The sequence below is a fragment of the Pomacea canaliculata genome, linkage group LG1 (assembly GCF_003073045.1).
Source record: "Pomacea canaliculata isolate SZHN2017 linkage group LG1, ASM307304v1, whole genome shotgun sequence".
In the NCBI taxonomy this organism is placed as follows: domain Eukaryota; kingdom Metazoa; phylum Mollusca; class Gastropoda; order Architaenioglossa; family Ampullariidae; genus Pomacea; species Pomacea canaliculata.
Genome location: NC_037590.1, coordinates 9,685,558 through 9,709,739, shown reverse-complemented (window position 1 = coordinate 9,709,739; position 24,182 = coordinate 9,685,558). Strand labels below are relative to the sequence as shown.

Sequence of the window (24,182 nt, the reverse complement as noted above, 5' to 3'; positions counted from 1 at the left end):
GGTGCATGTCTTTGACACGAGACAACTGCAGGAAAAAGAAGGTACTAGATATTTGCTTGTGCACCACTGAACTGCCTGGGACTATGCGATGAGCATCCAGATAGGTCGTGTTTTATTTTTATGCACTGAACAGTCACTTCCTCCTTCCAGCGGGGACAATCCTTTGAGCTCCTGGGCAGTTCGTGCATTTGTCTTCCATGGCAGTCCAAGCACTTTACACCTACTGCTGAGTCCAGCCAGTTCCCAGCATCTGATCACCCCGTTTTAAGGTTGTACACCAAGGCATTTTGCAGGACAGTCCAAAGTTTTTCCATCCCATCATTTTAAAGCATTCATCAGTTTTATTTATACATTGAAATATAAATTGTCTCGACTTCAGGAAAAACATGGAGATATCATTTTAGATTGTGTCTTTGCCCTCATCTAAGATTTTGAAATTTTTGGTGCTATAATTGAGAACTGAATTTCTTTCCTCATGTTCTACAGCCACCTGTTGTGGGGATCCAGCCACAGGTTTAGATTTGTGAAATTTAGAGGAAATGGCCTAAACATGATGGCAAAAAAAAACAGCAGTAAAAGGATAGTTTGAAGGTAAAAGGTCCTACAAGGCAGAAACATACACAGTAAGGCGGAGAACAGGCCACTTGGATTAGAGATTGTTTTTATGACGTTATAATAATTTTTCCTCATTGGTTAACAGTTTCGAATAATTAAAAAAAAATTAGCCACATGCCATTGGCTTTCAGCACTCCTCAGCATACAGGATTTCCAGAACTTCCAAACTTTTCCAGAAAACAACAAATAATTTATTGGACAAAGAACATTTTACTTTCACAACAGCATTCACAAACTGATGGCATTTTCATTCCCATGCTAAGTGTTGGTATTATGATGCTAAAACTATGGACACATTATTGTCCTAAGGTTATGACATGTTTCCCTTTAACCTTTCCCATAAAAGAAGCTACAAATACTATAGAAGAGCCAAATAATAGCATTTAAAATTTACAGAATCTGTGATCCTGGAACTTGCGATTACAGAGCTAAAATTCCACTTTTGGTCTATACTTTCCAAGATGTCTTCTAAGTTTAGAACTGCATACATTAACAAATTCAGAATATGGTAACAATGATGATGATAAACAACCAATCAAATTTCGTTCATTACTCATGCAGAGAACAGTCCTTTAAGAAGGTAAAAAGATGATTCTTCACTAACAGTACATTCATCAGCAAAGCAAGCCATTCACGACAATGTACACGATCTTTTAATCAGCCTCTCATCGCCCCCTACCATACACAGTAAAGCAGCAGCTGCCCACAGAAAGGCAGGCTGCCCTGTACAGATCTGCCCCACCTAGATTGAAACCGACATGAATAAAATTAGATTTTAACATTTTTTGTATTTGGCTATTCTTATAAAATCGCTCAAGTGCTTTGAAAAATACTATACCTTTCACAATTATCCTTATTTCAAAGATCAAAACAACATAAGTCTTAAAGAAATCTTCCAATTGGCAGTCACCCATAAAATTTTCATTTTGCCCCCACCCCAAGTAAAACACAATGCAACATAAAGAGCGATTCTGTGAGAATAAGCTTCTCATTTTTAAATGAGACTTGCACAGTCAACAACTTCCAGATGTCACATGGTCTGCTGCTAGCCGGCAGTGGTCCTTACCATTCTACAGCTGACGCAGTTTTCTCCCTTCAACAAAATACAATATCCTGCACCACACCTGTCCCAGAAGCCACTGGTTTCTAGCTATGGCAAAGACCTAAAGGATCAGCTATTAACATTGTGCCATGTACTTTCTCCCATTTATCGCCACTAGGTGCTTTGCTTACATCCCACAGTATCAGCTCCTGCAACCAATCTCCACAAGTAATTTTTAACAGGTGCGGTGCAGAAATGTCTAGATGCCAGCTGTCATGACCTAAACTGCTCTTTTACAAACATACCCTGATTATGCGAGTACAAACAATCCAAACAGCTTGGAAGAGACAGCCGCTAGGTAGTGTTAGTAAGTGCCACTGCAGCTGAAAAGTTAGTCTACAGTGGGCCATGTAATATTAAGCTCAGCTATAACTGTCTCCAACATTGGAAAAAATACAACTATGCCAAAAATCAAATGAAGAGAAATTGAAAAAGAACTATTCCTTCAGCACTTTACTTACAAACCAAAATTGCCTCCTCTGTTACCTATTTAACATTTGCAATCATTATCTTTGTGCAATTACCAACATAAAAATTAATACTGCAACATAGAAATGAACAAGTCTTCACTTTTCCTGCTGTTTCGCTTGTGTGGGAGAATTGAAGATGTTCCATACACCCAGAAATATTCTACACAACTTTAATGCTATGCTGCCAAAAATAAACCATGCACCTTAACTTCAGGGAAAAGAAGATTAGACAGGGTGGGAGGCAAATCACAATGCAGGAAAAGGGGATTCAAGGGACCATGGAAGAACTTCCCTCCCCCAATCACCTACATGAACTTATGATACTTAAATTTTTTTAAAAAGTGACCAAGTCAAATGAGAAGATACAAAACATAATTTTCACTCACTCTTTTTTGGGTTTTTTTTTCTTGGTAAATTCATACTTTTGGCAAACCATATCAATCTACACACTTGCACTTCACAATACAGGACTGGGAACAGAAGTTTTTAAAAAATTATAAATAAAAAAAAAAAAATTCTCTGAGACAACCAGAGAACAGAAAGAACAGAACACAACATTACACATTACAGAAGCCCCACAACCTCTTGTTGAAATGTATTACTTGGTAGGCGTTGAACCACTGTTACAGCAAAGGTGCCAACACCACAGCATTTCAATGCAAGTGGATAGCACACAAGCCAGGTGAGAAAAAAAATTACAGGAAAGAACATGTAAGTGCCTAAGATCACAAGAACTAGTCAAACAGGTACACCACATATTTGTCCAACTCTGGCTTTTTCCTTCAGTCTGACTATACACACTTGCCTTTGGTATGCAAATAATCGTATTTGATATAAGCATTCTGTGTAAGATTTAGTCACCATACAAAATATCCAGATCTCACACTGATACCTTTCATACACATCAAAACTGACATTCAACTGTTTTAGCAACACCTAAGATGCATGTTTCCTTCTTTTTATAAAAACAAAATCTCGCCAGCCTTTGCACATTTTGCAAAATAGTTAAGCTGAAATGGCAGAGACTTTGGTTTATTTAATGCTAGGTGACCATGAATGGTAGAGATCATGATGACTGCCAAAAGACCGTAAGAACATCCTTAACAAATCCCACCACAGAGTTGATAAACAATATTTGCCATCATAAAACCATCAGGACAAAAACTAACCGCCAACCCCGGAAAAAAACTACAAACATGATCTAAGAACACATGCACCGTGTTCATCTGGAAGTCTAGCTTCTCTTTAAAAACTTCATTGAGATGAGAACTTGGTGGAAAATCTGGGCACACATAAGGAGAAAGGAGGGATTTGTGATCTAACAAGTCACCACAAAATCAGTCATCTGTGTTAAACGTAAGTAAACCTGTTTTAATTAAAAAATTGTCTAATACACACTCCCCCCAAAAAAAGATGCAAACAAGCTGAACATGCAACCTTCCCCCACCCTCTTTCCAGTTAGTACCGAGCTACATTTTCATCCAAAAAAATACAGTCATACAAACTGAGGGAAAACACTCCACACATGGCATTCAAAATGCAGCTGACGTATCCTCTACTGAGGATTTTAAGTGGACAAACCTGTTACTTTCTTCTGCCACAATAATAAGATGTTAACTTTGTATCCTAAGCAAAAATGAAACACACTGAAACAAACAGGAAAAAAACTACAAAATTAAAAAAACTAACAAGGGTTTAGGACTTGCATAGTCACAGTGAAATGAAAGATGAGCATGTACCATTACACAATCATATAACAGCATGCTTTCTCCCGTTACTTTCCTCCCAATACCCTCGTACATACCAGTGATATGAAAATAAATCCTCCCCAGCTTCCTTATATGACAAAGTACATCTGTGATGTAACATTCTGAAAGATTTTTTTATGCACATACATTTGCAATGTCACTTCTGCATCTGAAAGGTCTTATCTCAATTTTGTGTTTTTTTTAAAGTTAAGAAATGCAACTCTGCATGCACACCGACAAACCAGAAAACAGCACCATTTGCAAGATAAACCAATAGATTTTTTAAGTTTTCAAAAAAAAAAAAAAAAAAAAAAGACAGTAACAGTTTCTAACCCTAATAAGTAATCCTGGAAGGATAAGAGGTAGTCATCTTTAGGAAGGACAAGTATGCAACTATTCAAATCAAAACTAATTTCAAAACATAAGCCAATGTGTGATGTAGGTGGGAAACCAGAATTTTAATTTTTACTGACCCTTAAATCTTCCACCAATGGTCAAATGACTACTCCTAAAATAGAGTTGCAAGCCTGAGGATATAGATGAAAAATGGCCATCATGTACATTGATATGATAAACAGATAAATCTATCATGAAATAGTAATTCCTCAAAGGTCTTTCCGTTGTGCAAAATAGAAAAATAGAAACAACTAAAAGATACCCTTTGACTGAAAACCTGTCAAGAACTTTGTCTGAACAGCAATTTTACAATTTTGACCATCTTCAATGGTGCTAGGTTTTTTTTTTTAAACTATCCTGCAAATCAGATGCTATGTTACTGGTATGTCAAGGCCACAACCTGTTCCAAAATTCACACCTGCTTTCACTCTACATCTTGTTCTTGTTTGCATGACAGAGTTGCACATTTATTTGCTTTCACGCACACACTTTAAGTTCTGGTTTCAGGAAAGTCAACTTCAAGTTTGCACAAGTGCTGGATGAGGGAAGAAGACAAGCAGGTGGACAGCACCATGGTAGTGAAGTCCCACATTCAGCGCCGCTGTGGTGGTTGGTTCAGACTTCCACGCGGTGGGCCAGTAGCGCCAACTCCACGTCGCTCACCGTCAGCAGGACGACTAAAGCCACCCTTCATGCCACCACGGCCAGTGTTGCCAAACTGGGCACTCCCTCTGCCCAAACCACCAGCACCCCCACCACGAGGGGCCCCACGACCACCACCGGGTCGGCCATCTCCACCACGAGGTTTCTTTTCTTCCACATTCAGGCGATGCTCACCATTGTATTTTATTGGCTACAATAGAAGAGACGAAAATGTTAAAATGAATAAATTGAGCCGCCTGCCAAGACTTAAACCTAACGTTTTTTTTAAGAGGCAAGTTAGGAAAATAAGCTTATAATAAAAGCAAACTATCTTCCCAGTTTGTTAAATAGTGATATAATGTCAAGAGATCAGGCTCAGAGAGAAAGATGTAATCAACCAACAGAAAGGTGTTTTGACAGGTGGCAGCCCATCACACTGCTCGATGGTCAGACGCAACTTACTTACATCATGGCCTCCTAACTGCATGGTTAATCGATTTACATCGTTTTATATACTACATAACTGCAAAATTGTAAAACAATTGTAATGAAACAAATTCCGTAATAACCTTTAGTATACACATTCACCTACCATACTGCAACTTTTCTGATTTGTGTATTTTTGCCTATTAACAGCAATTTGTAACAAGAATAAGCATAAGATACAACACTTTTCAGTTAATCATACCAAAAAAGATGACAAAAATGCCTCATAACAGGAAGGCAGATTAACAATTTACAAAAAGCTGGAGTGAAGTCAAAACGAATGCAATTTACTCGAATACAGCATAACACACAGTTCAGCTGTTCCCACAATGATATACGCTACCCCTTTAGGACCATTTTAGCTTGCAAGTCAAAAACTAAAAGCACGCAAGAACATACATTCACCATGCTTCGGCGAGCTCACTAGCTATTCCCGACTTAGAAGCGAAAGCCCGTGAATGAAATTTCTACCAGTATTTTAAAAAAATATCTATTAACCTACAATAAAGACAACTACCTGTGATACTCTGTTTAAAAGGATTTTAAAAAAGCATTTACATGGTGTGGATTTTAACAATTAAACGTTTTGTTTTCTTGTAGTAAAATCAACTGAAGGACTAACTGTGTTGGACAGAGAATTTTCAAATCAGGCTGTAGGCCAAAAGTTAGGAATTAAAAAAAAATTTATACAATTAGACACGCATAGAATGATCAAACAAGCATCTATTTTATTAGAATATACATTAGTATTAGTATTTAAATATCATTTACAGTTATCTTCTGATTTACTGTTGAGTACAAATCCACGTTAAACTGAGTAACTAGCAACTGACTTGGACTTGGCACTAGATCAACTAAACCTTCGCTTATTTTCAAGTATAGCGAAATACCTGATTCTACTTCTACTGTGGTTACAACACATGAGCGCTCGACAGCTGTTGCTGAGCCGTGGGGTTTTTGTTAAGGCTCAGAAAAGAATTGTAATCAACCAGCAGCAAGGTGCACTGATGGATGGCAGTCCATCACACCATTTGCCGGTCAGACGCAACTTACACACATCATTGCCTTTACTGTGCAAGACACAGATTTTGTTATATTGATAAAAAGATACAGTTTTAGCACAGAACACAACAGCCAGAAGTACAGTAACTGTATGCCAGTAAGAGTTTGCCACAGTCATCAATATATTAAAAGTTGAGTGTTGGAAAGAAAAAAAAAAAAACTCACCTTCTGCTTGAGGATTTCTTGCACAGGCTCAGGAGCATCAAACACAACAAATCCGAAGTTCTGCAACATCAAGGAGGATCCTTTATTGCATGACAGATGCTATGTATAATCAATGACATACTCTTCACAGCCCCTTAAACTTCTTCTACACACACATAGCCCCCACCCCACCCCCCCCACACATATTCTAGCACAACTGCACAGCAAACTGAAAAAGACAGCATCTAATGCATGCGAAGGACCTTAGAGATAAGAGAAAACCAGCATTCAACAAAAAAGTATAGAAAAATAACATACTGGAAGTTTTCCACCACTACTTTTTGTGTTAATGCGCAGCTCCACCACATTTCCATATTCTGCAGATACACCAAAGACACTTTAAATATTTAAAATGCAAGGATCACAGAAAAGACTTCAAGCAGATCTTTATAGTGGATTTTCCTACTTTATACTTGCATAAACTCTTGAAAAGTAACATTCTAAAACAGATATTTCTTTATTTAATATATTTGACTCATCATACTTAAAAGACACTTACATAAACCATCAGCAACAAATCTGTACCTAGGTTATTATGGCACTGATACCATATAAACTGTACTGACCGAGTGTTTCTTTCTTAACCATTGAAGTTTAAGTATATAACAATATAATGCATACTTACGTCCAAAAAAGACTTTCAGCTCTCTCTCAGTGATGTTATGAGGAAGATTACCAACAAAGAGCTGGTGGCTGTCAGGGTACTTAACACCACCACCACGACGCCCTGAAATGCTGTCTCCATCACCTTCTTCCCCTCGACCGATGCTGGTTCTGTCACGCTCCACAAAGCGGTTCTCTTTTGAAACCCTGAAATTTATATAATCTTCTAAGATGACAAGTTCACAAAAAGGGCTAGCCTGAACTTGAAAATCAATACTCAACCGTACTTAAATTATATAGTTATCTCCTGTTTTATAAATCACATATGACCTGCCACCACAGAATAAGTCTTAACTCAAAAAATTAAGAATCACAAAAATACCACAAACAACATTTTAAACAGACAAAACAGTTCAACCATGTAATTTTTTAAAAGTTTTTTGACCATCTTCACCAAGTTGAAGACTTTTTTTTTTTTTTAAATCAATAGGAATAAACTTAAACTATTACAAACAGCAAACTTACTTGGGTCCTCGCTGTGGCTGTGGTGGATGGCTACTAAGACTAGAAGCTTGAGCTGCTGATGGAGGAGAGGCAACTGTTGCACTAGAAGTGGAATCACCTTTGGTCTCCATTCGTGTAGGCATTGTTTTCATCTGAACTGGAGGGGCTGAGACTGTGGAGGCTTGAGTGTTTTTACTCGTTATTGCTGCCCAGGAGAAGGTCTTTGTTGTTTCCACTGAAAGAATAGAAAAATATTTTAATGCTTTCCTGGGACTTGAAAATAATCATTCCATACTATGAAACAACTGGGAGGCCCATCGAAGAAATTTAGTTTTTAACATTTAGGATGCAAATGCAAAAATTCAATTAAAACACAAAAAAAACCCCAAAAAAACAGAACATGTTTATCTCTTTACAACCTATATACAAAGTCAATGGAATATGTTGCAAGGAACACTTCGTCAGTCTCTTCCAAGCTAAAAATACATCAAATATAGCATACTTGGAAACTAAGCAACTCTTTCATCAAATTTTAAAAACCGCTATCAAAAAAAAAAAAGGTTTTGACTGCTAAAGCAGCATTAGCTTCTTTATAACAAAAATTACAAGCTAGGTCAGGTGATGACCTATTAATTTTAAGAATGTTATTAGCTTTTTAAAGTGATAAATCTCTACGTTTAAGCTTTTTACACTTCAAACATGCATAATATCAAACTTGGCATGATCTAGCTTCTTGTTTAAATATAAATTTTAATCTGGCACAAAAATTAATGACACCAATCTGATTAATGATGAAATGAAACAAAGATTTCAGTGAAGAAATAAATGTAAACTCTGCTACCTGAGAGGACTGTTAATGTTAATGCCACATTGTAACTCAAAGCCAAGGAAAAATGACAACAAACTGACCTATCTGCTCAGGCTCAGGTTCCTCAACAGGTTTAGCTTCTGGCTTCTCAAAGATAGGCTCTTCCGAACTTTCTGCTGCCTCAGTATCCGCCTCAATCTGCTCAGGCTCAGAAGCAAATGTATCTTCAGCAGCAGCAACTGATGTGGGATCCACATCCTCTTCATGGACAGTACCATTACTAAGGAAAATCCATGGCATATGCTTAATATTGCACAAAAGTATACAAGAAGTATACAAGCAAAATGCAAAGGTTTAATATTATTGCAAAATAATAAAGATTCTAAACTTTTAAGCCTTTTCAAATTTCTACTTTTGCCATGAAATATGGGAAAAATAACAGTAAAGATTAAAATATAGTCTGGTTGCCATAAAAACAGTAATCATGTTTAACAGGGTGCGTAGAAGGCAAGTCTTTCTGCTGTTACATCAGGTGCTCCCTTCCGCTGGGTAGACAAAATGGGTTTTGACAAAATCTAATAAATTCAGCTATACCTATACAGACAAGATTTAAAAAAAAAAAGACATGACATTTTTTTCCGCCAAACTGTGCTAAAAGCAGCAAACTAACCTCAAGGTTTGTGACTGCTCATAGGAAGTGGAGACTGCCTCTGGTGCCTGTTCTTCTGACTGTCCACCATTCACAGTCTCAGGCAAGGGCTGCTCCACTTCTGGAAACAAAACAAAGATTACAACATGTCATGAATTCAAAAAACAAACTATTGTCTACAGAATGAATTAGTATACCCCTCACTTATTAATATGCAAAACTATATCTACAAATAGCAGAAAGATACATCTTATTTAAGAATGGAAAGAATAAATGAACAGAACCAGAAGTTTGCATAAAAACAGGTATACCAGCTTCATATATTTGCCTTAATTTTTCACAATATATTCCCTTACCTTCTTCTTCATCTTCTTCATCCAGGAAGACTTCATCTTGGTAACGGAACACATCATTGTGGACATAATACTTCTTGGGGGATTGAGGGGCCAATACAAATGTTTGCATAAAGCGCCGCATCGGCTCTCCATTATTGGACAACTCTCCAGTAACCTTCAGAAGGGAAGAAAAACACTGATAATGCACATGACACTAGTCACAAAACACTAAATCAATACTTGCACTTTAGTATAATAACACTGTGCATGTTTACAATATTGTAAGTAGTAAAACTGATAGCTGAAAATTAGCTGATAAACTGGAATTTAAGCACTAACATTAATCAGACACTCCCCTTCCTAGGACAGAACATTTATGGTAAGAAATAAGCAAGGATTTTACCTGCACCACCACTCCCTGACCAACGGTGGCCTGACTGTCAACCTGTCTTATTTTTGCATGGCAATCTCTAAAGTTCAGTGACAGGATCTTTTTGTGAATCTCCTGTGGATGAGACAGTGAAAACTGTAACCAATATCTATGTGAAAATAATTACTTATTTTACTGACATGCACTGCATTAGATTACAGCCACAGCTATAGTTTAGATTAATGGTCTTAAAAGATTCTTTACTACTTAGCCCTTAAGTTATAAACCTTTGATAAGTCACATGAGCAAAAAGTGGGTTTCTTTTGTACAGCAAGTCAATGTTTATAACCTAAGGGGCTCCCTAGGACTCTAGCCACTGACCAGAGCTACAACAGCTATGTCTCTCTAGCCTATAGTCAGTCACAAAACTTGCACCTCTGGGTTTCTACAGATGCAGAAAGAGGAGCAATCTCAAAAGAAAAAAAAAAAAAGAGCCCCACAAAGAAAAGAAAGGACCTATCAAATAAAAACCATTTTTTGTACTTTTTCTCTAATATTTGATGTTTACCTCCAATAAATAGCTTCAACAGGGCATCCTAAATTTGCAAACCCACTAATTTTTGTCAGACTCACTGGTGCTGTTAGCTAATGCTTACACACATCCCATTGATTCAGAGGATGAATCGTGTCACTTGAAATGTTCTTCATTATCCTTAGTTTTTACAGTCTTCTACCTTTTTTTTTCATAACACCACAGCATCACTAAAGCTGTGGTCAGCAAGCTATCAGGTAACACGTTTCTTTCTAAACAGAACATTTTAATGTTTCCTGATGTCTGCGAGATGACATTAGATTTGGAGGCCAAATGTCATCTTGAAGTCTGTAGTGTTGTGTGGCATGATGTATGGCACAGCTTTTTAAGAACCAGAAAACTGGGAAATAAATCCCTATAAAGGTCAACCACTTTATTTACCTTTTTTTTCTAAACTCACTAGGATATGCACTCTATGTAAGTTTCATTGGCCATAAGTTATTCTTCTATGCTTTTCATCTGACCTTGTTGCAACCTGTGCCTATTTACAAAGAAATCTCTCAACATGTTGCTCTGCTCTGCAAAGAAGCTTTACCACCTTCTTTGTGAACATGTTAATCAAAGAGCGACCTTGCAAAATAAGAAGTATGTGAGGTAAGCATGCCTCTGTAGAGTGCTTGTTGAATAATACTTAACCAGGGCTAGTAAGCATATTTTCTTTGTGTGATTCAGGTACACTTTAAAACTCATGCCATTGTCTTCCATTATCCATAGCTATTTCTTCAGCCATCTGCAAGATCATCTATAGGCATGTGGTCAATTTACTTGCGATCTAAATCTCTTCTGCCACCATCTGATTCATCAACGTGTTTAATTTTACAGCTTCTGCACTGTACTTTGTCTCATAAGAAGTTTCTGTTTCCTCCTGCCTTTGTTGGCTACTGATTGTGTTTTTTCTTTAGCCATATACAGAAAATAGTCACTTCTGCTTCATTTTTAGCTTCCTTGTTTTCATACCCTTAAAATAATACATTTGCTGGTTTGCTTTCTTTAAGCTGGGTAATAACTGGTCAATTTGAAAACTTACCCAGTGATCAGTACTGATTTCTCAATGGCCAGTTGTAACCCAGCCAACAATTATTTTTAAGTGTTGCATTGTGTTTAAATGCATGTCACTTGCATTTCAAACTATATGTTTCACTACTAAATTTCGTATTAATCCTAATAGGCTACAGCGTAAAATAACTGCTAGGTCTATAATATGCCCAATCAGTAGTTCCTTGTTTTAAAATGTGTATACTATAATGATTATTTCACATATCAAACCATGCTTTACTTTTGATAGCTACAAATTTAAGAGTCAGAAACGACACCTTTTAAATACATTAATAATATCAACACAAAAACAGTAACACTTACACTTTGTCCCATGACAGGTGGCTGCTCTTCACCAGGTTTCTCAACACCACCATGGACAAAGCAAGAGTTGTGAGAGTAGAACCTGCACAGAATACTACTTGACACAACACTGGTAGGTACATGACATCTATACCTCAGCAGACCAACAATGAACAGCCAAACATAGTACTATATGCAATCAGACTGATGTTCAATACTATTGAGAAGCAGACATTATGTTTATGATAATGCAGTGTTCCATGTCCCTTTATGATGCTGCTATTGTTTTGGTGATGGTAGTGGCGATGGGGCAGCAGCAGTAACAGCAGAGACAACTCTGTTTCACCAAATGTACAGATGGTGTTACCACCATTTCCTAGTGCATGATGCTTTAACAGCCCACACACGAAATTTGTTGCAGGCTGCATCTTCATTATATTAAGTGTTATGCAGTTCTTTAAATATTTCAACCCTAATATATCTATTGCCACTGGTAACTAGGCTCAGCCTAACCATACCTGGCTGTTTCATGGGCATACAAATGCAATAACATTGAAAGTGTAAGTGAAAGGTTACTGCTAAGGAACATATTGTGTAGACAATGTGCATATGTTGCATAACGTGGTAGTTGCAGTTTACAGCAAAATTCCCCTCATGACATTTTGTTGCACTGACTTTATAAGTACTAATGCATTAACTTCTAAATGACAAAAACTGTCAAAAATACATTTCTAAGCCTAATCTTCTTTTATACGGATTATATCTTCAAGAAGTTATGAACAATGTCATATATATATATATATAAAACAATAATAAATGCAAAATACAAATACATATCTCAGTATAGACAATATGGCCAAACAAAAAAATAGACTGAAAAGATCATTAGTGTACGTTGATGTTATCATCATAATAATAATCATGAGTACATTTTGCATAGCATGTTTCTCCAGCATCTGCCAGACTCAAAGTGCTTTACAATCCATTTAAGAAAAGGTTGTAAAATGTCTATTACTCCATAGGTAGAAATGACTGAATTGACTTAAAAATTCTGAACAAAGAAGACAGTGCAACAAAAAACAGAGATACGCAAAAGTCAAAAGTGAGCACAGATACACAAGATCTCACCTGTGCAGATGATATGGAGCCTCATTTAAAAGGGTGTAATACTGACGCACAAATTCGCGTCCCACATGCTGAGCTGATGGGACATCAAGCTCATTGTTATTGGCCATGACCATATTTAATGATGGCAAAAATCTGACAAAAACAAACAAAAAAACAAAACATAAAATCTCCAAAAAATATCGTATTTTATGAATACACAAGGTACCTGTATAACTAATCTAGAGAACTGTGCATGCCTAATCAACACTAAGAAAATATGATTTACATTTCACCAGATAAGTTGTTATCTAAACCAACCAGTATGGGTATTCTTAAAATGAGTGACACTGGTGCATATTACTGGGTCAGAGGTATGGAGAAGGATTTTACAATTAATGTGAGGAACATTTAAAACATTAGCAAGAAACTGTGAAATCAAAGTAAACCGAATTGGCACCTTGTCAAGTATTATGTTGAATTTTGTTTTTAATGGTTTGCCAGTTGGTTGCAGCATCAGTAGCAAAAAAAAAAAAGCTATACAGCAATCCTTTGCCACTTTGCGCTTCACCCTTCGCAGCTTCACTATTTCATGGGTTTATGTAAGAAATTAATGGGAAAAATGGTTCGCAAATCTGTGCTTCTCGCAGATTTTCTGCTAAATTCAATCAGAGGACAATATTTATTTTATGAATTTTAAGATGAAAAAGAGCCTAAAGTATATAAAATATATTATTAATTCTAACAATAAAGAAATATTATAAATAAGAAAATTAATATGAATGACAGTAAATAGTGCATTTACTCAGAAATGAGAACCAACATCGCTTGCCTGAAACACCACGCGCATACTCACAATAATAAACCATTGTAAACAACAGAGTGGGAATGGTTATTAAGGTAATGGGAAAGGTTTACGTAGCGTAAAATATGGGGGAGGGTTTATAAAGCCCTAATATAGTGTATAAATAAAAAAATAAATATACCGTTTTTCTGGTGGTTCTGGAACGCATCTCCCGCGATAAATGAGGGATTACTGTACTGTCATTTTTAAAGACATCTGCTACATTTAAATTATGAATTCAAGTGGTATTTACCAAATCCTTTTTTATTATACTTGCTTGAAGATAATAGAGACATAGACTACCATATGATGCATGAGAACAGATATCTTATGGCGCCCATGTGTTGGATTAAGCTAGACAGCTGTATGTTCAAGTTCTCCTTTACACAGAGTGTTCTAGAGCTTAAGTTATCATTTTGTTGCTTTGCCAAGGGGACAAAAAAAAAATCCGTTATGTGCACAAAGGTTGACACAGATAAAACTGTTGTCCTGATAGGATAGGTTTGGGAACAATTTTTTTAATTTTTAATCCCTTCCTTTCCAGTCAGAAGTTCTATCAGGAAAGCTTTGCTTATAAAGCATTTGTACATCAAAGTGCCTATAATCTTCACTAAGATAACATAAGCAACTTTTCCATTATATCCATAATAATATATACCTTTGTTTGGTCAAAATCTTTAGGAAAAGCTTAAGGCAGCATTAATTATTAATGCAAGGATCATTACTCCACAGAATGAACAACAAAAACTTTATATTTGCTAGTCCTAATAAAGTACTAGTACAGATTAGATACAAGTGCCGCCTTCAATACAAATTTTGCTAAAAACATGTGTAACTCTACACTGAAGACTTTCTAAACTGAAATTAATTTTAAAATATCAAATGCCAATTTCTTTACAATCATTTCACGAGTTTAATCCAACAGTTAATTTATTTGAAATTGTTTGGTAATATAAAATTATATAATATGAAGCTGGGGTAGGGCTTTGCAACACAGAACTTCTTCTAACTCCTTCATTTTACACAATGGACCAAGACCAAGAATGTTTTTTATATCGATGATAATATTAGTTACTCCTACTCTAAATTTTGCAAAAACCATCAGCAAATAGCAATCTAAATTCGTTTTCCTATGCTCTTTAAGACTGCCTACAATAGAATGTAGAATAGAAAGAAAACCTCTCATGTCTATATGGTCTTTTCATTCCTAAAAGCTACACAAAATTGTTGACTACATAGACATTTTTGTACTCGCTGATTCATCATATGAAGAGAAAATAAAATTTGAGGATGTTTATTTATAACTGTTTATTATCTGCATTTTGAGATGTTGCCATAGGCTCTCAATTAAAAAAATGATTCACAAAAGATAATGTGAAACATTTTTTAAGCATAAAAATTGAGTATCATGATTGAATTATCTTATGGGCACAAAAGACAGAATGGGAAGCCAGCAGAGAGGGGTAGGGGGAAAAGAAGTAACCAACAATGGCAAAGAAAGGTGTGGCAATCAGAGCAGTGTTGGTTATGTTTTATGCCATGAAAAGCAATAAGGCTATATCACGGTGAATGGCAGGAGGGGGGAGCATACAAGATTGAGAAAGAAAAAGAAGGGAGTGAAAGAGCTGCTGGCAACAATTATTTTTATCTCCCTCTCATTCAAAACATCATGCTCCTGTTGCAGAACATGAACTATCAGCTCACCAAGTAAAGGACATTAAGAAAGAAGTGTATAGGTATTACATGACACCAAGGCTGCGCATGAATACACTCGACTTAGTTGATGTACCTAACACTGCAGTGACTTCTTCCCTTTATTCAGAAGAACCTTTTACATTACACACTTGCAAGGTAAAAGATGGAAAATAAGGCAAAAGTCTTATTTCATTGTAGTCGTTCTATTTAGCACTTCTAACTTAAAATTAATTAATGGCTGTTCAAAATAATTTTCTCCAACACCTTATCCACCTACCATTGGTAAAATATTTAAAGGTTTTATGGACACCCGAAACAGGACACCACAAGACTATAACATGGATAAAATGCAAGAAAAAGCATCAAGAAAGGTTAATTTTGTTTGTTAGAGTGCACAAATTTATATCACCTTTGTGATAATACAGTACCTGCAGCATGGATTATTGGTACTATTTTCTTGTTATCAGTCAATTTTGCAACCAACTGATTTGAGGATCAAGACTATAAAACAGGTTTTCATCTTGTGATTTTCAATTTTTCTTGCTAAAACAATTCTCACGAATCAAACCTATTGCAGTGCTCACAAGCACTCAACAAAATGTACAACTATCAAAAACAGAAGAATGTTAATCAACCACACTAAGGATCTCTCTTGGTTTAATTTTTTTTTTTTGCTTTGTGTTGTCATAAAAGTTATTCTCAAGAGAACTTTTACAGATTTCTATTACACATTGGATGAAATAATTTTTTTTAAACACACATTAGTTAAGCACTTAATCTAAAAAAAGGTTCCTGTTAAACAATTTGAACAAAAAACCCTCAGAATTGCACTTTCCTTATTTTAGAAAGGAATCAACAGAATTTAGCTTTTGATTTCTCGTAAAGGAGAAGTGAGAATTCTATATTCTTTTAAAGAAAGAATCAGTGATAATTTTGCGCCCATCCACAAGTTAAATAATTTGGGAAATGTATGCTACTGCCAGGGATATAGAAATAACGCTCTTCAAACTGGTGACCTACTAGTATACTAAAGTTGCTTTCCTTAACTCTTGAAATTAAATAAGCTACTTTAATCATTGTAACAATGATTGATATCAAATACAGAAATAAGCTACTTCAAATAAAGCCCACTGTGAAAGAAAAAAAAACTTTTAAGATCAATTGAAAAACGTTATCTATCTTTTCCAAAACTAGCATTCGACACGACATGCGCAAGCATGCCATTACGTCTGGTATACACTGGGTAATATATAACATTAAACTCAAAAATAATCCAGCCATAAATACTTAGCAATTAAAACAGATCACAAAGCAAAATAAGACTGAAAAAAATTGGTAAGTCTAAAGCTGGAAGATTCTAAAATCTGGACTCACTTTCGTTCTCCAACAAGCTAGACTGCTACACGGAAGACACGCCGGATATCAAGCCACTACAACTTCAAATAGCAAAAACTAATTTCCTAAGAAACTTACCACAATAAAGATGGCGACGATTTCTTAAATAAAGAATTATTTACACATGGGAATAGACTTGTGATTTCTAACGTTAACTCAACGAATGAAAATACACTTTTGATAGATGATAAATTTCAGCAGGTAACATGTGCCATGCGCAGTAGTGTCTCAATTTCAGTTGCCCGTGCGCACGTTGAGGAACACAATGTCTTTTGAGGGGAGATGATGGGTTTTCAAACCAGTATACAAAATATCTAAAGTATTTTCTATCAATGTATATTGTTTAGCACAGAAAGAAAATATTTTAAGTAATATACGCCTAAAGCTGAATGCAACATTTTCCAATTTTAGAAATCTCGAACGCAGGGCAGCGAGATTAAAGTTTGAATTGATTAATCATGTTACAGGGCCCCTTTAACTCAATATGTTTTAAATAGTTTTTTAACTGTAAAATATTTAAGAAAAAGCAATTTATAAAAGCGAATTTTAACTATATGTTCTAGAAAAATGCATCTTTTTTGAAAAGGCTTAAATTCTGAAAACTGAGACTTTACTTGGTTGTCAGGGGAAACAAGCGCAGCTGATGGAGACACACTGAAGATCTTTTCCAAGGTCTTGTGTCGCCTACCTACAGCTTAACTTTCTGTTTGTTTTATTTTGTTAATTTCTCCTATTTTTCTTCTTATCCCGTGCAATTTCATTTCACCTTTAAAATGGCTATGAGTTACCATATGGAGGCTAGGATCAAGCAAGAACGCTTGGACAGATGGAACCGTATAAAACAAATGCCTTTATCGGATGAATCTAAGGTACTACATTATAGTACGGTTTCTCATTTTTTGAGCGCTCTTTTTCATCTATGACATATAAATGGTAATACGAGGAAGGAGCACTAAAATAAGAATTTTGTCATGTAGCTTTTGCCCATATTATGATTATTCTTATGTGCAATTTTAATAATAAAAATATACAAAGTTCATTTCGTACGCCGTGCTTTTGATTGCATACAATGGAGTTTATAAATAAGAACAGCATTTATCTAGCATAGAGTCACTAGCATAACCTTTCACCATCTTAGAGCTTAACTACATGGTCTGGCGTTTTCCTTGTTTAAATTATGAATCTATATATTATAGCTTAATATTTTATGATACTGATTGAGTCTTGAAGTAGTATATATCTCTACTTAAAAGTATGCTCAGGCCTATGCAGTCATTGTTCATGTTATCACTGGAAACCATAAATGTGCAAAAGAAGCCTCTTTAGCTGATATGATGAAACTGGTTCTGTCCATAAAGGAATTGAGTAACACCCCAGAAAAGTTTGTGCCTGGACTCATAGAACCACGTTGCACTGATTCAGGTCAATTTGATATGAGGTTGGTATTTTGTTCATGAATTATATAAGAGAAAATGTACAGTAATTTTGATAAAATAGGTTCACCATTTCCACAAGCTGTAGTCTTGTGAAATGTTGTTATTAAATGACACCAACAGCTTAAAAATTAGGCGATCATTCTTATTTTACTTTCTTGATCACTTTATTAATGCAACTTGCCACAGTTATATTTACATACAGTTCATCTTGAACCAAACAAATCTTTGAAAGTGTTAGAAAAAAAAGTATCAAAAGAACTCAAGATCATATTTTGAATAAAACACATCCATGTTATTTCCCATTAAAAGAAGAGAAACACTGAGAATGTCCTTAGAATAAAGCCTTTTAAAAACATGCATTGTTAAAGTTTTTTATAACAGTTTATCTATAGATATAAACAATAATAAATTTAATGTCTGATAATGATAGAATAAAACAATGTTAGCATCACAAACATATAACTATATATATATATAGTCCTGAAAGTAGTTTTATTACCACAATTTATAAATCAGGGTAGAAGTTAAAATTAATTAAAGCATTTTCATGATAGATTTGTTTTTATTATGTATTATTATTTTTTTTACTTCAGTGTTCTTAGAATTGTTTTATAATTTAGTGAGAACAGGACATTTTTGCTATGTGTTAGCAAATACAACATGCTGATTTTTTAAAAACAAATTTAAAGAGTGAAAACCGGTGATGAAGATTACTAGAAATAAAAAGTTGAAAGTGTAGATTGAATGGATTTCAACTGTTTCATCCGTGACATTACCTTTTGTTAACATGTTTAGATAATATTTGTTAACATATATAGTTTTATGTTAGTGTTACCTTTTGGGTCTTCCTTTATAAAAATACATTCAGTCTGAAAATGGTTCTTTCCAATTAAATGTGTCGATTATCATGGTCTTCAACAGTGAATTATTTACAGATCTTACCAAAGTAGTAGACATTTTTTTTAAAACCCTCTCTTTAAAATACACCGTATATGGCATTGCAACAAAACTTATTTATTACTTTTTTTTAAATTTGTGCCAGATCAAAACCACCTACACTGAGGTCTGAGATTCCTTTTGACAGTGGGGTTGTATTCAAGAAGGTGGTTCATGATCCTAATTTTAATTATCGTATCTTAAAAGAGCATGGGCAGACCCTGCTTCATGTTAACCAGATATATAAGGTCATGTATCCGAATTCTTCATAATGCTGATTCCTTGGAGTGATGAATTTTTTGCTGTTTACATTGATTCCATAAAAGCCCCTTCCCCCTCCTACTTCATATCTTAAGGCCATGCAAGAGATACTCTGAAAAGAAAAACAAATGAGAGAGTACATTTAAAATAATTGTCTGGTGCATGGGAATATCTTGCTGACTTTGCCCACTTTATTGACTTTTAATGATAATATTGGATGATCTTGGCTTACCATTTGACTACAAGTATCAGAGTGTTGTGGCTGCTTTATTTTTAGTTTTTTTGTTAGCAATTGTTTGAGAATGTTGCTTTTTGAGAACATTCTAGATATTTTTTTCACATTCTAAAAGATTAATCTATTTTATACCAAGCTGCTAATTTATACCTGTGTATATCTTATACTCAGCTAATGTACATTATTGTGAATGCATACTGCAATAAAAGTAACAAAATCAAGCAGTCGTCTGTTTTATGATGATCATGAAACTACATAGAATTAATGCTCTTTAGATAAAAAAAAATATGACCAGCTATTCTTTCATTTTGTGAGGAAATAGGACACCTAGGAAAATCAAGTAAATATTTTGTGCTGAAATGTTTATTTTATGTAACCAATGAACATTGTTGAATTTATATTCATGCACATAAACAGAGTTTAATTTAACGGATCCATAATGTGCTAAGTTTACAAATGTTAAACTTGAGATGTAGTTAAGCTGAGTTGGGGACGTTTTGGTAATTGCTGTGCTTCTGGTAATTTGTTTTGTAAAATTCAGATGGCTGGATATATGCTGACAAGTTATACATATGTAAAAGATCATTTTTGTATTGAATAAATTGCCTCTGCTGCTAAAAAAAAAATTGAAGGGGCTGTGTCTTCATGCTGCATGCTCATCTTTGCAGCAGAAGGTTGCAGCTCAGACTCACTTAGACACGTGTGAAAAAGAGAAAGACCCTTCATTTGTTTCACTTAAATGAGAATGGGTACCATCAATATGCTTTAAACACCTTTCAGCTAATCCACCTCAGACCCAGTAGGGCATGTGACATTTATAAATGTGTTTCTACCTTTTATTTTAAGTTTACAACTAAACCTCCAATGAACTATGTGTAGTGCGTTTATGTATTAGCAATAAACTTATATTTGCATTGTAAATTTTTGAGGCTATTTAACGAACTGGTATTTGAAAAATGTTCACTTTTGTTTTATTCATCAAGTAAAATACCATTTCTCAAATATGCGTCATGCTGAATTCCTTCTACAGAAAACCCCTGCCCATGTTTCGAGTGAACGAAGAGGGATATAGAAATCGATATCGAAATCGACACCATCTGGCTCCACATGTTGACTGTGCATACTCTGTCATATACCCAGGAAAGGATAACACTGACTGTACATCAGACTACAATCAGATTTACCGAAGATTAAATCTCGCTATTGATAAATATGAAACTTATAAAAAAAATAAGTGAATAATATTTGCACAGCTTACAGTTCTTGTGGCTGAAAAAGGAGTTATTTTCAAGACAGACTACAGCTACATCTTTTACAGTGTTCTAGGCTATCATCTCTTTGTTTTCTGAAGATTTATTTAGAACTGATTATATTTGTAGCAGGCACTGAAAAGATGAATATTTTTATATATGCTGATTTCCCACTAATATTAACTACAAATACGTTACTGTATTACAGATAACAGGATGGGCAAGTTTGAACACACTCAGTCAATGGATGTGCATGCACACATACAATTTTCTTAGTATCCAGCTTAGTATTAACAGTATTAATGATTTCCTCCCCCGACCTCCATAATGTTAATCAGATAGATGAAAGTTAAACTTGCATTATATTAAATCCCCATTTTTCCATATACTTATATATGGATGGTATAAAAATGAAAAAGCGAGGCAGCTTTTACAATGGATATCTTAATTCTGTTTTTCAGGGATGGTAATGAAAGATCAAAGAGAATATTTAAAAACTGGAATCCCCCAAAGAAGCAGAGACCTGTGGAACCTACTCCCAAACCTCCCCCTGAAACAGTGCGCAGCATTAAACGGGACAATGTTTATAGAATCCTCCATCCATATGAATTCCATTGACCTGTTTCTTTTTAATTAACTATCAAAACAATCATCAACTATAAATGACACATCAGCAAGTTGTTAATAAGGAAAAACATTTATTTTGTTTTGTTTTTTTAAACTTGCATGAAACTGTATAGGATTTAGACTTTTTATGTATTTTTGGGTGAGTTTTTTTTTAATTTAAAAATATTTAAGGATATAAATTGATATTTCAGTATTTTAAATCCTAAATTGAAGTAAACATTACATAAGGCTATACTTGCATGTTTGTTAAAAAATTACAATTCCACAGTTAGATTCATGTAAATGTACTCAAAAGTCAATTTTGTGAATTTTCACCAATCTTTTTTATGTATCAGTATTATTAGACTCCCTATTGAGTTTACCTGTTTGTTAATCGGTAATATTTGTTAGCTACACTTTTAAAAAATTGATTCTACCATGTACATTTTGGACTGAAGCACCTTCATTCCATTGACATTGTTTCTCATCACTCTTTCTTTTTGTGGTGCAGGGGTAGGGGATGGCACAACTTAAAATAATTTTATAAATGCTTGTTTCCACTGATATTGTTGGAAGATTTTAACATTTCAAACTTAAATCATCTTTGTGTGACCTCTGGCAGATGCATTGTCCTTAATCTCCAGTATTTGACTGTTAAAACCTGAGTATTTTTCAGTTTATATGGTTTTTGTTATTTTTTAACATTTAATACTTGGATTTCAATGATACCCATCCAGATTTTTACATATCTTTCAAAACTCATTAAAATTTGGCTTAGTATATCATGTGACTTACTGTCATTTTTTCTTGCAGGCCATCCCCTATCCTATCTGGCCACGTCGTCTTTTCTAAACACCGCAACGCACAGAATATTCCTGAAGATAATGTGTATCCTCTTTTGCATCCTAGGGGAAAAAATAATAAAGAGCCTTCCCAAGAAGCTCAACGAAAGAAGGCACATTTTAAAGTCTAGGACCATTCTGAAGCTTGGAATTCCTTAAGTTTAGTTTTGCCTAATCTTTGCAGGTGAAGCAAACATAAGCGTGACAGCTGTCTTGTCCAAACTCCCACACCACTTTTGAGCAGGTGGTTGTGTTGTATTTTTTCTTGCAGGGAAACGATTCACACCCTGGGATTTAGGTTATAAAGTAAAGAGTTTCTTTTGAAGAGTACATTCTGGTGGGCTGTTTACAATTACTAAAATTTCTTTTAATAATAATGTCATAATGATTCATGCGCTCAGTTTAGCATCCTGGTATGCAGTGAAAATTCTTGTAGCAGACTGCATAGCTACTTAATATTAAATTGATAATAGGGTGAGAAAGTGGAAGAATTGTTAGGAACTTAATGGTGACATTTGGTGTGTCAGGAGTGTTCATAATTGGATGGGGTACGAGAGGAACAGACGGCATTATGACCACAGCCGAGAAGGTCCCCTCCTGGAAAGTACATGGCGAAACCTGCGAAGAGAACTAAATGTTCGTGAGAAAGTCTTTTCCACTGGGTTGCCTGGCACCACCAACAAAAGTATAGGACTTGGTCTGTTCTTTCCAGTGGATACTGCATTATCTAAATAACCACTTAAATATTAAAAAAGGCCCATTTCAATGTTGACAAGCAAAATGCAAACAGTTTCAATCAGTATTAGGACAAGGTACCCTTTGTGCCTGCTCATCTTAATATTTTGAAAAGTGTGTGATCTTACACATACCCATTCTTTTATTAATGGACTGCACTGATAGTGAATTGATGTTTTTGACACCATGCTTTGTAGAGATATGATGCATTATAGATGTGTTTTGGTAGGATCATATTATTCTCAGCTTCAACAGATTTGCAGTGGAGAACTAGGTTTGCAGCTATGTTTGCTATCTTCAAAGTAAGACTTTTTTCTCATTTATGACAGTAGTGTGTTGTTTCAGTCATACTAGTTTGACGAGTACATAGATGCTCCTGTATCAACTACATGTGCATTAGAAAGACCTGAAACTTATCTTGAACAGGGTCACAATCAATCCACAATTATTTCCACATGGATATGTGCAGAAAACAAAACAGTTCTGATATAGATTTTTCTTTATTTCTCAAAGAGTACGTTCATTTTTTAACTGGATTATTTTCTTTTATCACCATAATGAATGTTGTCATAATATAGCACACAAGTATAATCTTATCCCATGTTCTTTTACAGCATTAATATTTTTTCATACAATTCTGGTGCCAACATGCAGTTTGTACCATGTGCTCATAGCCTTAACAGTATTATATTTAAACGACTCATGTCATCATCTTTATTTTAATCTCTTAAGTTTGAAGAGAGTGTCATTTTTGTTAACACTGTACAATGTTTTACCTGTGTTTTGGGTGAAAGTTTTACCTGCTTAAGTTTACAAGAGCAATAAAAAAAAGTTTGCAACACTTTGTCTTTTGTCATACAGTTTGTTCTGTTTTATATGGTGCAAGTAAATTTCTCTGATACCTCTTCGACCACAATTA

At 35.0% G+C, this 24,182-nt stretch overlaps 2 protein-coding genes across 8 annotated transcripts; one reads left to right on the top strand and one right to left on the bottom strand.

Moving 5' to 3' along the window:
- Nucleotides 1-783: 783 nt before the first annotated feature.
- On the bottom strand, nucleotides 784-17,218 carry LOC112577074 (ras GTPase-activating protein-binding protein 1-like). 2 transcript variants are annotated; one of them, XM_025260007.1, is made up of 12 exons: nucleotides 16,942-17,218; nucleotides 13,053-13,184; nucleotides 11,946-12,027; nucleotides 10,028-10,129; nucleotides 9,646-9,799; nucleotides 9,311-9,410; nucleotides 8,742-8,920; nucleotides 7,854-8,067; nucleotides 7,351-7,535; nucleotides 6,984-7,042; nucleotides 6,687-6,746; nucleotides 784-5,184 (listed from the first exon to the last, which is right to left on the bottom strand). In XM_025260007.1, exons 2-12 carry the CDS (start codon nucleotides 13,163-13,165, stop codon nucleotides 4,924-4,926), a joined length of 1,509 nt encoding a protein of 502 aa, XP_025115792.1. In that variant the 5' UTR covers nucleotides 13,166-13,184; nucleotides 16,942-17,218; the 3' UTR covers nucleotides 784-4,923. The 2 variants fall into 2 exon arrangements, with proteins under 2 accessions (XP_025115792.1, XP_025115784.1); XM_025259999.1 differs by having other exon boundaries at nucleotides 17,041-17,218.
- Nucleotides 17,219-17,561: 343 nt separating this feature from the next.
- Nucleotides 17,562-24,104, top strand: LOC112577088. 6 transcript variants are annotated; one of them, XM_025260020.1, is made up of 4 exons: nucleotides 17,562-17,831; nucleotides 18,321-18,400; nucleotides 20,861-20,970; nucleotides 21,542-22,632. In XM_025260020.1, the coding sequence occupies exons 1-4, from the start codon at nucleotides 17,736-17,738 to the stop codon at nucleotides 21,715-21,717; spliced, it is 462 nt and encodes a 153-aa protein (XP_025115805.1). In that variant the 5' UTR covers nucleotides 17,562-17,735; the 3' UTR covers nucleotides 21,718-22,632. The 6 variants fall into 6 exon arrangements, with proteins under 6 accessions (XP_025115805.1, XP_025115825.1, XP_025115839.1 ...); XM_025260040.1 differs by lacking the exon at nucleotides 21,542-22,632 and having other exon boundaries at nucleotides 20,861-21,535; XM_025260054.1 differs by lacking the exon at nucleotides 20,861-20,970 and having other exon boundaries at nucleotides 17,563-17,831; nucleotides 22,500-23,198.
- Nucleotides 24,105-24,182: the final 78 nt, after the last annotated feature.

What these genes read in the sequence shown, in the direction of transcription:
- LOC112577074 (XM_025260007.1), bottom strand. Translation starts at nt 13,165, where the DNA reads ATGGTCATGGCCAATAACAATGAGCTTGATGTCCCATCAGCTCAGCAT. An exon ending in GCTCCATATCATCTGCACAG is followed by an intron (nt 12,028 to 13,052) that starts GTGAGATCTTGT and finishes TATTCTGTGCAG; the next exon opens with GTTCTACTCTCACAACTCTT. An exon ending in AAGAAATCCTCAAGCAGAAG is followed by an intron (nt 5,185 to 6,686) that starts GTGAGTTTTTTT and finishes CTTCTATTGTAG; the next exon opens with CCAATAAAATACAATGGTGA.
- LOC112577088 (XM_025260020.1), top strand. Translation starts at nt 17,736, where the DNA reads ATGGCTATGAGTTACCATATGGAGGCTAGGATCAAGCAAGAACGCTTG. An exon ending in TCAGGTCAATTTGATATGAG is followed by an intron (nt 18,401 to 20,860) that starts GTTGGTATTTTG and finishes TTCCTTCTACAG; the next exon opens with AAAACCCCTGCCCATGTTTC. An exon ending in ATACTCTGTCATATACCCAG is followed by an intron (nt 20,971 to 21,541) that starts GAAAGGATAACA and finishes TCTGTTTTTCAG; the next exon opens with GGATGGTAATGAAAGATCAA.